This window comes from Mobula birostris, chromosome 10 (genome assembly GCF_030028105.1).
Source record: "Mobula birostris isolate sMobBir1 chromosome 10, sMobBir1.hap1, whole genome shotgun sequence".
In the NCBI taxonomy this organism is placed as follows: Eukaryota; Metazoa; Chordata; class Chondrichthyes; order Myliobatiformes; family Myliobatidae; genus Mobula; species Mobula birostris.
Genome location: NC_092379.1, coordinates 20068471 through 20085996, shown reverse-complemented (window position 1 = coordinate 20085996; position 17526 = coordinate 20068471). Strand labels below are relative to the sequence as shown.

The 17526-nt window shown below is 41.3% G+C and overlaps 1 protein-coding gene across 1 annotated transcript in view; it reads left to right on the top strand.

Annotated features, from left to right (window-relative positions):
• Positions 1-17526, top strand: part of LOC140203888 (uncharacterized) — a 71342-nt gene that overhangs the window by 31065 nt on the left and 22751 nt on the right. Inside the window, exons 10-11 of the mRNA XM_072270037.1 lie at positions 10071-10373; positions 10462-10779. Of these exons, the coding sequence (XP_072126138.1) occupies positions 10071-10373; positions 10462-10779 (621 nt within the window). The remainder of the gene's footprint in view (positions 1-10070; positions 10374-10461; positions 10780-17526) is intronic.

Below are 17526 nucleotides of genomic sequence, written 5' to 3'. Positions count from 1 at the left end.
ATTTCAAAGTACGAAGTAGATTTAATATCAAAGTATCTGCACCATATACAACCTTGAGATTCTCCTGTTCCAGCCAGCCACAAAGGAAACTCAGTGGAATTCAGAGTTAAAAATCCAATGTGCAGAAAATAAAGAACAATTTGTGCAGACATTAACAATTTCCTACAACGAATCCACTGAACATGAACCATTCCGATATCTACCAATCTAAAGGCAGGAATCTTTTTTACTACAACTTTGAGTAATCTCTCCTAACTCCTTTATTTTCATTTTTTACCTATTTTATTACAATTCATTTGCTGGATTCCAGATCTGTCTCTGGTATCCATTGGGATGGGTTTAACAGAGAGAGAGGGAAACATGTGATTCAAAATGACTTCCTCTCTCCTCTACATTTCAATTTGACTTCCTGTTATCCTTGTCACCAACTATTTCAATTTGACTTCCCATTCCCATTCTGACATGTTTGTCCATGGCCTCCTCTACTGCCATTGGTGAGGCCAATGTCAGATTGGAGCAGCAACACCTCATATTCTTAGATTAGATTAAATTATGAGGACACTCATTCCTTGTTTATTGTCATTTAGAAATGCATGCATGCATTAAGAAATGATACAATGTTCCTCCAGGGTGATATCACAAAAAAAAAGGACAAACCAAAGACTAGCACTGACAAGACCACATAATTATATCATATAGTTACAGCAGGGCAAAGCAATACCATAATTTGATAAAGAGCAGACCATGGGAATGGTAAAAAGAGTCTCAAAGTTCCAATTGACTCCCGAAAGTACCCGATAGCAGGCGGCAGAAGGAAGAAACTGTCCAGGTATCTGCCAATCTGATGTCATGAGTACTGATTTCTACAACTGACAGTAATATCCCCCAATCCCCACTCCTTTATTCTTTCTTTTGTAATCCCCTCATCCCTTCACTTCTCCTCACCTGTCCATCATCTCCAGTTTGTTCCCCTTCTCCTGCACTTTCCTCCATGGTCTACTGCCCTGATAGATTCCTTCTGCTTCAGCCATTTATCTCTTCCACTTATCCCCTACCAGCTTCTTACTTCATACCTCCTCTCCTATCCACAAACTTTCCACCTCACCTGGTCTCACCTCTCATCTGACAGAATGTATTCCTCTCTGCTCCTCCCACCTTCTTATTCTGGCTTCTGCCCACTTCCTTTCCAGTACCAGTGAAGCCACTTGGCCTGAAAGATCAACTGTTATTTTCCTCCATAGATGCTGCCTGACTTGCCGAGTTCCGCCAGCTCGTTGTGTGTGTTGTTCAAGATTTCCAGCATCTGTAGAATCTCTTGTGTTTCTGGTTGTCCATACACTCATTCATTTGTGTACATTGTTGCTTCAGTGAGACTCAGATCCCAATTCCAGTTTCCTTGGCCAGATTCCCTCCTGTCTGACACCAGTCAGCAAGAACTGGAACCTGTTTTTTACCCAATGGCTGTGAGGCACGAGGTGATGAAGGTGAACGGGGCTGAAATTCCAAATTGACTCAGTCAAATGATGGATGACCCTTTGGTAATGTTGGGCATAAGACAAATTGGTGAGATGAGACACAGGGGTCTAATGACTCTCCTGTCCAATCTGTCATGCTTCGTGTATAGATCCTGGATCAGACAAACTGCTAAAGTTACATTGATCCATGTGCTGGACACTGAATTCAGTCCAAGAGGAAAACTCAGTGATTCCAAGGAATGTCAGAAAGGAGAATGCTTTGTTAGAATTACCCAAGCATTGACAGAATTATATGCTTCTTGTGGAATAACACCAGCATTCAGCAATAAGGGGAGCGATCCTGAATCTGTCAGGTTTTATGAGGGGATCGCATTTCCCAGGGACTGCTGAACATCAAGACCAGGCTGATATGGGACATAACTGAGAAACCTGCAGAAAACATGTTTAGCAACATCACAGTGCTGATTAAACTGAGATTCACAATTCAGTGTCCCTACAGTGTACATGTAGGTTTGCATATTTGTGATATTACACGACAACAATGATCACCTGGACTACACCCACGGACTTTCTACTTTCAAAGAAAATTGCTCATAATATTTCTGAAATGAGAGATGTTGAGAAGTCCACATCACACTTTGTCAGATGATCCGGCCCGTTCAGACTGGAACTGTGAGTGTTACATCTGCTCTTTCTTCAGACAAAGACATTGACTCAGTCTCATTGAAGGCCTCGTCTGTGACACAACACAATAAGTCTCCACACTAAGTGTCAAAGAGGAAAAACCCCACATGCCTGAAGGTGACTGAGTGTATAAATGGTGTATACCAGAGTTTCCCAACCTTTTTAGTGCATTGCCCCCAAAGCACATTCATACTTGCCAATGCCTCTCTAAAACACCTTCATACTTGCCAATGCCCCTGTTAAGCATAATATACTTTCTGGCACCCCCAGAGTGTAAAAATATGTCTACCATGTGTTAACATGAGAAAAATTATTCTGCTTTAAATTTTTATTTGTCTTAAATCCTAGCTTACACAGTACCTGTGCGCCATACAGCAGCTTCAATATCAATGTGATCCTTGAGTATGATGGCTTTTAGCAAGAGTTGAAATATCTAGTTCAAGGCATGACAGCAAAAACCTTAGGCTCCCATATGTAACAATGTCCAAGTGGTTTCTGTTTTTCTGAGTATGTGGTTCACTGCACTGAAGCCTTTTTCAGCAAGGTAGGTGGATGGAAATGTAATGAAAAGCAGATTGGCTCTTCTCCAAAGACCAAGAAATCTCTTATGACAGCGCAGCCACATACCACAAAACCCGACAGTTTTGAAAAGCATTTTTGCCTCTTCATCATTCTGGATTTTGATAGTTCCTTCTTGCAAGCTCTCTTCCTGTTCTCCCACCTTGCAAAGAATTAGGTTAATTACCCAGTCTGGAATTTCTGGATCATTCAAATCCTCGAATCAATCTGAAAATCTTTCTTCGGTGACTTCAGGTGTAAGCGGTACTCTTGCAAATCACCATCTGTGATAGAGAGTGCCATACTTTCTTTGTGGGGAAACTGTGAGAACATTTTCCTCCCAATGTTTTGCTTATATAGTTCCAATTTGCCGATATAAGTGGACACTGCACTTTTGCCTGCATCAAGTTGAAATTCTCACCCTGCAGTTTCATATTTAGAACGTTCATTTTGTCATACAGATCAGCTAGGTATGCCACATCTCCACATAGAAGTTCAATCTTGTTTCCTAAGCTGTTGTCGAATTTGGGCAAAAATTCAACCACAGTGTCAAAAAGCTCAAGGAAAACTTTTAAGCAACAGCCTTTTGACAGCCGATGCACCTCAGTGTGAAGAAGCAAGCGTTCAAATTCTTCATCATTTCTTGACTTAACTGGCAAAATATTCTGCTATTTTAATGGATGAGCTTTAAGTTTGTTGATAGCAGATATTACCAAGAGTCATGCTTGTAAAAAGTCGCTGGCTGAAGTTGTTGGCTGCAAGATATTGACGATGAATTGCACAATGGATTGCAAACAGACTTGGAATTTTTTTTCCATTAAACCAGCATGGTGACCTGTCATATATGGTGCTCCATCTGTTGCACAAAAATTATGTTCCCAATCAGAATACCTTTTATCCTCAATATACATTTTGAGCTCACAGTAGATTGATCCTTCATTGAATTTGTTTGTAGCTTTTTACAAAAGAGAAACTCTTGATAAACTTTTCCATTTTTGATAAATAGTACATATGCTATTTGGGGTCAGCAGGTTCACTGACTGGCTCTATTTCACCACTTGGTTCCAGCCAGCACTGTTTAGTTGCACGACCTGTTTTCCGTACATCTGTGGACAAAGTTGAGAGTGTGTACCTGAACTACTAAATAGCCTGAACTTGTTCCATACTGCAAGTCAAGCAGAACTGTTGGGAACCTTGGTTGCTAATTTATGCATCCCCAATAATATCTGTTTGGCTGGTAAGGATGATGAGATTGCTGAGTTTCAAACACGTTGTGATGATGAGTGTTCACTGCCTGCAGAGCTATGGTTCTTCCTGTGTTCCAGTGCTTCATCTTTTCTTTTGAAGTGCCTGCTCTACTAATGGTCAGTCAGTTCTTGTGCCTTAGTTAGCTTATCGGTGCCCCAAAGAATCTTGAACACCTGATGACTTCTATTTCCCTAAATGCCCCCTTAGGACATGTTCCTGCCCCCCTTTTGGCACAGTTCTGCTGCAGCTGGGAATCACTGGTGCACATTAAGTGCAGAGAGCAGCAATGTAAGTGAACTGATAATCGTGCATCGGGAGACGACCTCAACAACTTCACCTAGTGCAGTCACACAAAAGTGACACCAACCCAGAGGACAGGTGCCACAAACATTGATCAAAGAGCTGTTTTATACGTTTATCATTTCCTATCAATCACTGATCGCTCTAGAGCTGAGGGACTTGTCACCTCATTCCTGATGATGATTAAGGTTCAGCTGTATTGCTGCAGGTCTGGAGTCACATACCAGCCAGGCCTGATATGGATGATTGATTCTTTTCCCCGAAGGTACAAATACCACTCCAAATCCTTCCATTTCCTTCTTTTCATTCCGGAAAGCATATATGAATTGAATTTAAACTCCCATTCGCTTGGTTGGGATTTGAACCCATTTTGCCAGATCATCAGTCCCTAACTGAAGGATACACTCATGGCTGCTCATTTTAAGAGAGACAGAGGCTTCAGTGTTTGTAAGCAAGAATGCTAAAACCACAGGCACCAGCAGAAGTAGTGCAGGTGTATGAGTGAGCAGAGTTGAAAGAATACGATGTTTTCTGAAGTTTGTGTGGGTGGTGAAGGTTGCAGAGACAGGGAGAGGCACAGCCACAGTAAGAGTAGAATGTTGGGATGTGAAGTTATTAAACTGAGTGAATCCCAGGCTCAGCCCAGATGGAGGAAGGGATTCTCATTGATTCACAGTGTTCATTGTTACTAAACAATGGCACCGAGTCTCCAGGCAAAGAATATACTGCGCTGTGTCTCTGCTGAGAAATCTGCATGCTTCTCTGTCTCACAGTGAACCCATTGGTACAGTTATTAGAAAAGGATTCTAGACCAAGAAAACAAAAGAAATGTCAAACATTTTGACTCTAGTAACTAAAGCTGGCCATTTAATCGCTGGTCTGTTCCCGAACTTTGGTACTATTGGTCATTTCTGACACTTGGGAAGATGAAGGAGATTTCTAAGCAGAGCACTCAAACTCCACCCCACTGTAGCACTCCTCCACCATAGCCTGTGGTTCACTGAGCACTCTGTATCGGGACCCATCCAACTCCAGTTAATGGGTGACAGGTCCTTTAGTTTTCTCCTTTCCACCCACAGGCCAAGAGATGTGGATATCTCCTGGATCAGTACAGATGACTGTACACTTCAAAATAGAGGTCTTGTCAATCCACATCTCTTCCACAATGGATCTGCCCAAGAAGACACCGTTCTCCCTTCCACTCAGGGATCTGATGGTGGATTTGAAACAATCACTTGCCTGACAGTGCCTGGCTGGAATAGACCAAAACGCACCTTCCTGTTTTATAGCGAGGTCAACATGACATATCAAGAGGGAGAGTGATGTCTGAAGAATAATTAATTTACTACAGTACTAGACTACTTAACTGATACTCCCACCCAACTCCTGTCCCTACGGTCAATCTTGTTGAGTGATGTACAGATGATCTTTACACTTTGAATCAATTCAGATCACCAGCAGCTTTAACCCCATCTACTGGGCAGGAAGGTGTAAGATTATGTCACCTGTCCATTCTGTCCTAAGTAATTTTAGTTGTCTCTGTTTGCAGTTATAATGAAAATAAGTTAGTGAGCAAAGCTCACATCCCATGCTTTACCATCTGGAGAAAATCTCCCCTTCTCCTTTTCACTGTCTTCTCAGTGTTAGTTCCTCAAAAAATATCTCAGCAATGTTGTATTTGCTTCAGTCTCCAGAGCCTGTTTCCAGTGTTTCCTGAGAGACTCTTCTGTCGATTGTCCACTCACTGAAATGTAGGTGCCGAGATTATTTTTGAATTAATGCCCAATCCTCGAGTGAATGTTGTGACCTTGTGTCCTCAGATCCTCGACCAGGTTCAGAGAGCACCTGCATTTATCATGGCTGACATAACCTCATCCCGATAGGATGTGATGTACAGAGGATAGAGAATGGGAATATGTGGGGCTCCCTTTTTTCCAAGCTTAAATCTATGAATCTTCTATTTCCAGGTGGAAAATGTCCCCGCTGTTTTTCGAAGTGTGTGCCAATGCTATTTCTCATGAGTAATTTCAATGCAACATTCTCAGATGGTTCAATCCGACAGTATCATTGCTCAGCAGGAACGTGTGAAATAAAGTGATTGGCTGTGTATACAATTTGTCATTGAATTTTATTACAATCCATTTACTGCATTCCAGACATGTCTCTGACTTGGGTTTAACACAGAGAGAGGAAAACATGTGATGCAAACTAACTATCTCTCCCCTCCACATTTCAATTTGATTTTTTATTATCCACGTGGCCACATATTTCAATTTGACTTTCCATTCCTATTTCTGACATTTCTGTCCATGGCCTCATGGCCATGGTGAGGCTAACGTCAGATTAGAGCAGTAACACCTCATATTCTTTCCAGATATCTGCAAATCTGATGTCATGAGTACTGATTTCTATAACTCCCAGTAATCTCCCCCAATCCCTGCTCCTTTATTATTTCTTTTCTAATCCTCACATCCCTTCACTTCTTCTCACCTGCCCATTTGTCTCCCCTCCTCCTGCACTTTCCTCCATGGTCTACTGTCCGATCAGATTCCTTCTGTTTCAGCCATTTATCTCTTCCACTTGTCCCCTACCAGCTTCTTAATTCATACCCCTCCCCCATCCACACACTTTCCCCCTCACCTGGTCTCACCTCTCATCTGATGGAATGTATTCATAGAAGCATAGAAGAAACAGAGAAAACCTGCAGCACAATACAAGCCCTTCGGCCCACAAAGCTGTACTGAACCTAGGGTTACCCATAGCCCTCTATTTTCCTAAACTCCATGTACATATTCCTCTCGACTCCACCCACCTTCTTATTCTGGCTTCTGCCCACTTCCATTCCAGTACCAGTGATGTCTCCTGGCCTGAAAGATCGACTGCTTATTCCTCTCCAAAGATGCTGCCTGACTTGTTAAGTCACTCCAGCGTTTTGTACGTGTTCACGATTTCCAGCATCTGCATAAACTCTTGTGTTTCTGGTTGTCCATACACTCATTCATTTGTGTACATTGTTGCTTCAGTGTGACTCAGATCCCAATTCCAGTTTCCTTGGCCAGATTCCCACCTGACTGACTCCAGTCAGAAAGAACTGGAACATGTTTTTTACCCAATGGCCGTGAGGCACGAGGTGATGAAGGTGAACGGGGCTGAATTTCCAAATTGACTCAGTCAAAGGATGGATGACCCTTTGATAATGTTGGGCACAAGACAAATTGGTGAGACAAGACACAGGGGTCTAACCAATCTCATGCCCAACCTGACATGTTTTGTGTGTAAATCCTGGATCAGACAAATTGCTAAAGTTACATTGATCCACCTGCCAGACACTGAATTCAGTCCAAGAGAGAAACTCAATGATCCCAAGGAATGTCAGAAAGGAGAATGTTTTGTTAGAACTACCCAAGCATTGAGAGAATTATATGCTTCTTGTGGAATAGCACCAGCATTCAGCAATAAGGGGAGCGATCCTGAATATGTCAGGTTTTATGAGGGGATCGCATTTCCCAGGGACTGCTGAACATCCAGACCAGGCTGATATGGGACATAACTGAGAAACCTGCAGAAAACATGTTTAACAACATCACAGTGCTGATTAAACCGAGATTCACAATTTAGTGACCCTTCAGTGTACATCTAGGTTTGCATATTTGTGATATTACATGACAACAATGATCATCTAGACTACTTCCACAGACTTTCTGTTTTAAAAGAAAATTGCTCATGATCTTACTGAAATGGGAAAGGTTAAGAAATCCACATCACACTTTGTCAGATGATCTGTCCCAGTCAGACTGGAACCGTATGTGTTACATCTGCTCCTTTTTCAGACAAAGACACTGACTCACAGTCTCATTGAAGGACTCAACCATGACACAAACACAATCAGCCTCCACACTAAATGTCAAAGAGCAAAAACACCCCACATGCCTGAAGGTGACCGAGTGTCTAAATGTGTGTAAATAACACAAAGTGCAGAGAGCTGCAATGTAAATGAACTGATGATAATGATGTTATAAGTATCACCCCTTTTATTAATGATCAGCGAGGCCCAGGGAGACTCTCTATTTACCGACAAGTACCTTTATTGTCTCAATGTAAGAACATGTGAACTTAAACAACCAATACCGGTGTGCACAACTGCTGAGTTTTCCTGACCTTCCACGAACAGTCAAAGATTGAAAAGATTATACCAGTTAAAAAGGAGACTTTACTGCTGGCCACATGTTCCTCGTATCCCCGTTTAAAATCTCCACATCCATGAGGCACCTCATATCTGCAGTTGTGAATCTCCAACAGAGCCATTGCTGCCAGCACACTTGAAGCATCTGCTTTTAATTTCATTCCTTACCAATTCAAATGTTACAGTCCAGTGTTATTGGCTATAGTCAACAGAATGACCTCTAACACCTACTTACTGGCTCTGATCAAGAAATAACAACTGGTAATCTATGGCTCATAGTTCTCAATCAGCAACCAGCCTGATCACGCAGGGCAGAGACAGACCCCAACAGTCACAAATCTGCAAGTTATGTCCAACCAGAGAACATCTCACATATATCTTATTATTTGGAAATGACCCCTGGTCCAGCAGATTAGCTGGAGCATCATTTTGTCTCCTTCAAAACACTGATCATGCCAAGCAACTTCATCTCACAAAATGGAAGTCACAGAGTCTCTTGATAAAGTGGCAGCCTCCATACCTTCGCCCACATGGCAAGAACAAAGACAATTGTTCTGTTTGCTTCCACTGTGCCTGATTCATCCAAATTCACTGATCTATAGACTGTAGTTCTTTCTGGAAAACAGTGCTTTGGGAGATGACCTCAACAACGTCACTTGAGTGCAATCACACAAACCTGACTCCGACCCAGAGGACAGGTGACCCAACACTTGATCAAAGAGCTGTTTTATTCATTTATCATTTCCCGTCAATCACTGATCTCTCTGGAACTGAGGGACTTGCTGCCTCATTCCTGATGGTGATTCAGCTCCAGCTGTGTTGCTGCAAGTCTGGAGTCACAAACCAGCCAGACCAGACCAGACTTCTCTCCGGAAGTTACCACAGAGAATAACACTATAAATCCCTCCGTAGTCTTCTTCTTATTCCAAAATGCATTGATGAATTGAATTTAAACTCCCATCCACCGGGTTGGGATTTGAACCCATGTTGCCAGTTCATCAGTCCCTAACTTATGGATACACTCTGACCATGGCTGCTCATTTCAAGTGAGACAGAGGCTTCAGTGTCTGTCAGCAAGAATGCTAAAACCACAGGCACCAGCAGAAGTAGTGCAGGTGTATGAGTGAGCAGAGTTGAAACAACATGATCTTTTCTGAAGTTTGTGTGGGTGGTGAAGGTTACGGAGATGAGGAGAGCCACAGCCACAGTGAGACTGGAATGTCGGGATGTGAAGTTATTAAACTGAGTGAATCCCAGGATCCGCCCAGATGGAGAAAGGGAATCTCATTGATTCGCAGTGCTCATTACTAATCAATGGCACTGAGTCTCCAAGCAAAGAATATACTGAGCTGTGTCTCCACTGAGAAACCTGTATGCTTCTCTGCCTCACAGTGAAAAAATTGGTACAGTTATTAGAAAGAGAATCGAAACCTAGTCAGCAGATCACTTGTTCTGATTTTCTTTTCTCAATCAAATCTAACAGGAATATACGTACATGATTCAGCCCTGGATGTTTCTGTTATTCTGTATGCATTAACTGTACTTATAATCTGTCTTGACCTAACACAACCAATGGAAATATCTCCAGGAATATTCTGAAGATTTCTATTTCTTATCCACAGAATTGTCTGTCTTTATTCAAAATCCCGACAATGAAGAGATGTGGATCGACAAGACTGCTATTGTAAAGTGCACGGTTATCTGTACAGATCCTAAAGATATCCACATCTCTTGGCACGTGGGCGGGAAGGAGAAAACTGAAGGAATTGACACCCATCAAGCGGAGATGGACGGGTCCCGATACAGAGTGCTCAGTGAACTCCAGATCAGTGTGGAGGAGTGGTTCAGTGGGGTGGAGTATGAGTGCTCCGCTCAGGAATCTCCTTCATCTTCCCGAGTGTCAGCACGGACCAATAGTACCAAAGGTGGGTAAGAGACCAGCGATTAAATGGCCAACATTAGTTACCTGAGTCAAAATGTTTGATATTTCCTTTGTTTTCTTGTCTGCTCCAGTCGAGATAAAATATCCTAAGGTCAGTCTGCTGCCTCCATCACAGGAAGAGACCAAGAATTGGAAAACGGCCACACTGGAGTGTGTGGTCTCTGGATTCTACCCGGACCAAATAAATGTCACCTGGGAGAAAGGCAGCACCGTGATCACCTCCAACACCAGCGCAACACCGACCGCTCTGGAGCAGGGGTGGACTTTCAGTGCCAGACACTTCCTGACCGTGAGTTTACAGGAGTGGAAGTCAGAATCAGGCTTCAGCTGTACAGTGATTCATCCCCCCTCCAACAGCAGTATCAAGAAGCAAGTGAAGAATGTCCACGGTAGGGTCCTGGGACTCAACCCATTATTGAAATTGTTTACATTGTGCTATGAATTCAAGGTCAGCACGAAGTCACAGTGTAGCCCTGGTTTAGTTATGTGACTGAACTGGTAAAGTTCGAAGTACATTTATTATCAAAGTATGTGCACCATACACAACCTTGAGATTCTCTTCTTGCAGGCAGCCACAAAACAAAGAAACACAATAGAATTCAGAGTCAAACATTCAGTGTGTGAAAAGGAAAGAACAAATTGTGCAAACAATAAAAAATTTCAAACAAACAACCCACAGAAACTGAACTGCAGAGCCCCCTGAAGTAAATCCACAGCCAGGTGCCAGTTCAGCACTGCAACCGGTCCAGGAGACCGATGGCTGCAGGCCACGGCCGTGGAGCCAGGCTCAGTGCTGAGGTGAGTGCCGATGGCTGCAGGCCGCAGCTGCAGAGTCAGTTCAGTACTGAGGCGAGTGAAGCCTCATAGAGTCGTGAGCTGAATACTGGTTCCTACTTCACCTTCACCCTCAACGCCTTAATCCTTTTAATCTCAATTAGCACTTAAATTGGCCAATTGTTGGTTCGGCCTTCTCTTTAGTTCTTCTCGTCTTAATCTTTCTAATCTAGAATGGCACTTAAATCGGCCAATGATCCATTTGTTTTTCGCTCTCAACCCGCATAATCCAGAAGCTTCACCGTAGAGATAATTTTATCTCAGAAAATACGTTGATAACTTGAAAGGAATCCAGACTATTTCACTGGAGAGGCACTCTGGAGATCTGTTCAAAATGCTGTCTCCCTCTGCGTTTGAACAATATCCCAGCCTCAGATGTGACTGAATTTCCAGCAGAGCAGCTCTCCTTCTGCTCCTGTGTGGGAATAGTCAGCCTGTACAATGTGTAGAAGCCTCTGGAGGGCAGGCTGAACACACAATATTCTGACAAAGCACTGGCTAATTTTAGTTACATCTCATAGAGAAAAAAAGTGCATTTAAATAATTGTGACAAAAACTAAATATTTCTGATATTTAAGTTTTGAAATATGATGTGTATTTTCTGGAATATTTTCAAGTTAGTCTTGGCTCTGTTTCCCGTTCCACAGACACACTTTGAAAGGCTGGGTATTTTCTATATTTGTACAGTTTAGGAGACCATGAAACTGCAAAAGCAATGTAAGGGAAATCTTGTTTATTTATCTTCATTCAGGGTGTTCACCCTGTCTGCTCAATAGGCGAGATTCCTTTCTTTACCAGTGTAGATAGGTCTCATCTATCTTAATGGGACTGGAAAATAATTGACCAGAGATTGTGATGTTTCTCCCAGATGACTGTTCAGATACCCACCCTCAGTCACTTTAAGCATATCTTCCTTCAAAGAGATCTGAACAAAGAGGCAATGACCATTCTGTGTGAGGTGGTTCACAGTGATTTACAGGGATTCAGTGTCACCTGAGAGATGGACGGAAGGAAGAAGGAAGATGGGGTGAGGACTCTGGGTCAAGACAGCAACGGAGGTGAAGAGGTGATCAACAGCAGTCTGACAGTCCTTGCTGCAGAGTGGAACAGTGGGGCTGAGTACTCGTGTGTGATAGAGGACAAGAGTTTGCCAACACCGGTGAAGAAATCCATCAGGAAGAACAAAGGTACGTGTGAACAGAATTTAGTGTGAGTCTGATCTTAGAAATTGGACAGATTTATCACCATCCAGCACTGTGATAGACTATAGAAAATGGGAACAGGAGCAGGTCACTGGGTCTCTCGATCTGCTCAACCATTCTATCTGGTCTCGGCTGATCATCCAAATTCAATTCCTGTTCCTGCTTTCTCCGGATATCCTTTGTCCCATTCACCCGAAGAAGTATATACAACCCATTCTTGAATATTAGGTGATAATTCTTCAAGTGCTTTCTGTGGGAGAGAGTTCCACAGGTTCTCACCCCCTCTCACACGTACACAGCTTAGACTGCCACCCCCTGCTCCAGGGGAGATGGAACAAACAGCACAGGATGATGCAAGTCCAGGGACTGGGTTCCACTTTCTGTCGAGTTGCTGTGTTCAGCGACTCTCATTGATTAAACTGAATAGATTAACGTCACTGGAAGCTATAAAATGCAGCAGATTCAAGATTTCCAGTCTCCTCTTGACAGCTCATGGAGTAAGACGTATTTGTCGCGGGTCCATCTTTCACAACTTACTGTTAGATTAATTTAAAGTTTGAAGATTTATTACTTTTGCTGAAGGATTTACAATTTAATTACAATGGCTGATACTCGAGCTGGAATCGAATTAAGAGGTGGCAAAACTCTTCCTGAAGTTGAACAAACAAAGAAATCAGAGGAAGTCTCTACTTCAGAAAGAATGCTGTCTTTAATAGAAGCTATTAATGCGAATATCGGTACGGTGGACACCAAAATCGATAAGTTGATGAACGCTAATGAAAAGTTTGAAAAAATCACTTTCGCTGTTCAGGAATCTTTGAAGAATCTGGAAGTTCAATATCAGATGCTTGAACAGAGCACTCATAGAATGGAAAGAGAACAGGAGTCAATAAGTCAAACTATTAAAGAACAAGAATTGAAGATGTCTCTTATGGAAAAGAAAATTAATGAGGTTACTTCGGAGTTATCAAGAATTAAGAAGAAAACGATCGATCTGGAAAGCAGAGGTCACAGGATGAATTTATGCATACTGGACTTGCCTGAAAATACGGAAACCAATGAGCCATTAAAGTTTTTTTCGAACTTGTTACATTCACTTTTTAGTGCTATTCTTGAAGCCTGTCCGATACTGGACAGAGCCCACCGAATTCGACGTCCTAAGCCTTCAGCTGAAATGAAACTACGTCCTGTGATATTGTGCTCACATTATTTTACAACCAAAGAAGCTATTGTCTAGGATGTAAGCAAAAGGGATAAGCTAATATATAACGACGTAAAGATTCGTACAGTTGAAGATTTTACCCCAGAGATTTATGCTGAAAGAATTAAATATCGGGAAGTCGTGGCTGAACTTTGTAAGATTAACTGTTGTCCCTCTCTGCGCTTTCCGGCTCAACTGATAATTACTCCACCTAATACTCGTCCAAAACGGGTTGACTCCCCAGAAGACGGTTGGAAATTTATAAAGGAGTTTAAGCCTATTTCACAAGCAATTTGAAAAGTTAATCCTTAGCTGGGAGCTGTTTGTAACGGCTTCGATGAAAGTCTGCTCCACATTTTATGAGTCCCCAGACATGGACTTGGTTGACTTACTTAGATTTGTTGTTGTTTGCTTTAGTAGTTAATATAGTTTGGATTATATATATTTACTTATTTTTTCTTTGATTTGTAAGTCTTTAACATTAGTTGTAGTATATTAGTTGGTTGGATTTATCTTTTTTTGAATACATGGTCACGTATTTTAAATGACTTTTAGATGGCCGTTGTTAGTAAGGTGTTAACTATGGTTAGACGTAATACGAAAATATTTGGAACTTTTTTTTTTATGTATCCTTTGTTATGTCTTTTTGGTGGTGGTAACGTATTACTTTGTAAACGGGCTGCTAACTAGAGACCGTGTCAAGGGTCATTAGAGTGGCATACTGCCTGCCTATTGGACGGTTTCGAGGTCTCTGGGGGAGGGGGGGTGGGTCTATTAGATTAGAGTTTTTTTTCAGCTGGGCAGTCCTGAGAGGTTTTTTTGTCAATTATCTTGGTTTTCTTTCTGATCGAGTCATGCTTTGTCCTTTCTTCGGATTTAGTCTGCGCCTGCAGATTAGCTTACTTTATAAAATTTTAAATTAAACTTTAAATATGGATCTTAATAAAATTAACATAATATCTTGGAATCTGAATGGTATGAACCAACCTATTAAATGCAGAAAGATTTTTAAGAAACTAAAAACACTTCATGCAGATATTATTTTTGCGCAGGAGACTCATATCCATAGGCAGGATGAAAATCGTTTATTTAATTTTGGAAGGAACCCTTATTTCATTATTTATCAGTAAATAAAATAAGAGGGGTATCTATTTTTATTAATTCTAAAATCCCTTTTGTACATTTTAATACTGTTACTAATTTAATTGGAAGATATTTAATTGTTACTGGTCTGTTATTTGGTCAAAAGGTGGCTTTGGTGTGTGTTTATGCACCTAATATAGATAGCCCTGAATTTTTTAAGAAGCTATTTTCTGTGCTGCCAAATTTAAATGAATATAAGTTGATTATGGGCGGTGACTTCAACTGCTGTCTCAATCCGTCGATTGACAGATCGTCCACCAATCTGTCGCTTGAGGAGGTGACCAGGCATTTAGATGAGGGTAGTGCAGTGGATGTGATCTATATGGATTTTAGTAAGGCATTTGACAAGGTTCCACATGGTAGGCTTATTCAGAAAGTCAGAAGGCATGGGATCCAGGGAAATTTGGCCAGGTGGATTCAGAACTGGCTTGCCTGCAGAAGGCAGAGGGTCATGGTCGAGGGAGTACATTCAGATTGGAGGATTGTCACTAGTGGTATCCCACACGGATCTGTTCTGGGACCTCTACTTTTTGTGATTTTTATTAACGACCTGGATGTGGGGGTAGAAGGGTGAGTTGGCAAGTTCGCAGACCACACAAAGGTTGGTGGTGTTGTAGATAGTGTAGAGGATTGTCAAGGATTGCAGAGAGACATTGATAGGATGCAGAAGTGGGCTGAGAAGTGGCAGATGGAGTTCAAACCGGAGAAGTGTGAGGTGGTACATTTTGGAGGGACAAACTCCAAGGCAGAGTACAAAGTAAATGGCAGGATACTTGGTAGTCTGGAGGAGCAGAGGGATCTGGGGGTACATGTCCACAGATCCCTGAAAGTTGCCTCACAGGTGGATAGGGTAGTTAAGAAAGCTTATGGGGTGTTAGCTTTCATAAGTCGAGGGATAGAGTTTAAGAGCCGCGATGTAATGATGCAGCTCTATAAAACTCTGGTTAGGCCACACTTGGAGTACTGTGTCCAGTTCTGGTCGCCTCACTATAGGAAAGATGTGGAAGCATTGGAAAGGCTACAGAGGAGGTTTACCAGGATGCTGTCTGGTTTAGAGAGTATGCATTATGATCAGAGATTAAAGGAGCTAGGGCTTTACTCTTTGGAGAGAAGGAGTATGAGAGGAGACATGATAGAGGTGTACAAGATAATAAGAGGAATAGATAGAGTGGACAGTCAGCACCTCTTCCCCAGGGCACCACGGCTCAATACAAGAGGGCATGGCTTTAAGGTAAGGGGTGAAAAGTTCAAGGGGGATATCAGATGAAGGTTTTTTACTCAGAGAGTGGTTTGTGCGTGGAATGCACTGCCTGAGTCAGTGGTGGAGGCAGATACACTAGAGAAGTTTAAGAGATAACTAGACAGGTATATGGAGGAATTAAGGTGGGGGGTTATATGGCAGGCAGGGTCTAAGGGTCGGCACAACATTGTGGATCGAAGGGCCTGTACTGTGCTGTACTATTCTATGTTCTATATGTTCCTAATAAAGTTGCGACTTGTATAAATTCTTTTTTATTAGAATATGGGTTGGTTGATATTTGGAGATTTAGATATCCTAAAGATAAGGATTTTTCTTTTTTTCACATGTATACCATAAATACTCAAGAATTGATTTTTTTTTTTTGCTGGACATGCGATTGGTGCCCTCTGTTGCTGATTGTGCATATGATGTGATTGCATTGTCGGATCATGCACCCATGAAATTAACTTTGAAGTTTTCTGATAATATTCTGAAGATACCTCAGTGGAGATTTAATGCTACATTGTTACAAGATTCAACCTTTGTAAATTTTATTAAAGAGCAAATTTCTCTATTTTTTGACTTAAATACAACTGAAGGAATGTCAAATTTGGTTATTTGGGATATGATGAAATCTTTTCTTAGGGGGCAGATAATTTCATACTCAGTAGGTTTAAGAAGGAAAACCAAGGCTGAACTTCTAGTGATTACTAATAGGATTAAAGAAATAGATGAAGTTTATTCAGTAATGCCTAGTGAAGATCTATTTAAGGAAAGGGTGGAACTCCAAACACAGCATGATTTTCTTTTGACTTTTCCTATTGAGCAACAACTTCTTAAATCTAAAAGTCAATTTAATATACATGGGGACAGGTCAGACAAATTATTGGCTGGTCAATTAAAAGCAAATATAGCTAGAAGACAGATCCTGAAAATACGAAGACCTGATAGAACCGAAATGGTAGATCCTTATGAAATTAATAAGGTATTTATGGATTTCAACTCTAACCTTTATAAATCTGAATTTTCAGGCAATATTACTTTTATGAATAGATTTTTGCAAAAAATGAATATACCTAAAATTTCTATCCAAGATATGAATACATTAGATGCACCTATTAAACAAGAGGAAATAGCAAGAGCTATATCCTCTTCCCAACCAGGTAAGGCTCCGGGACCAGATGGATATACAGTGGAATTTTATAAGACTTTCACTGAAATACTTTCATCTGATTTATGTCAAATTTTCACTGATTCTATATCTCTGGGAATCTCCCGAAAACTTTTTATGAAGCATCAATCTCATTAATTCCCCCCAAAGAAAAAGATTTATCTGAATGCGCTTCCTGTAGACCAATCACTCCACTGAATGTGGATTTTAAAATTCTTTCTAAGATCTTGGCCAATAGACTTCAGAGTATTTTACCTAGTGTTATTTCCAATAATCAAACTGGATTTATTAAAAATAGATATTCACATTTTAACATTGGAAGATTATTAAACATTATTCACTCTT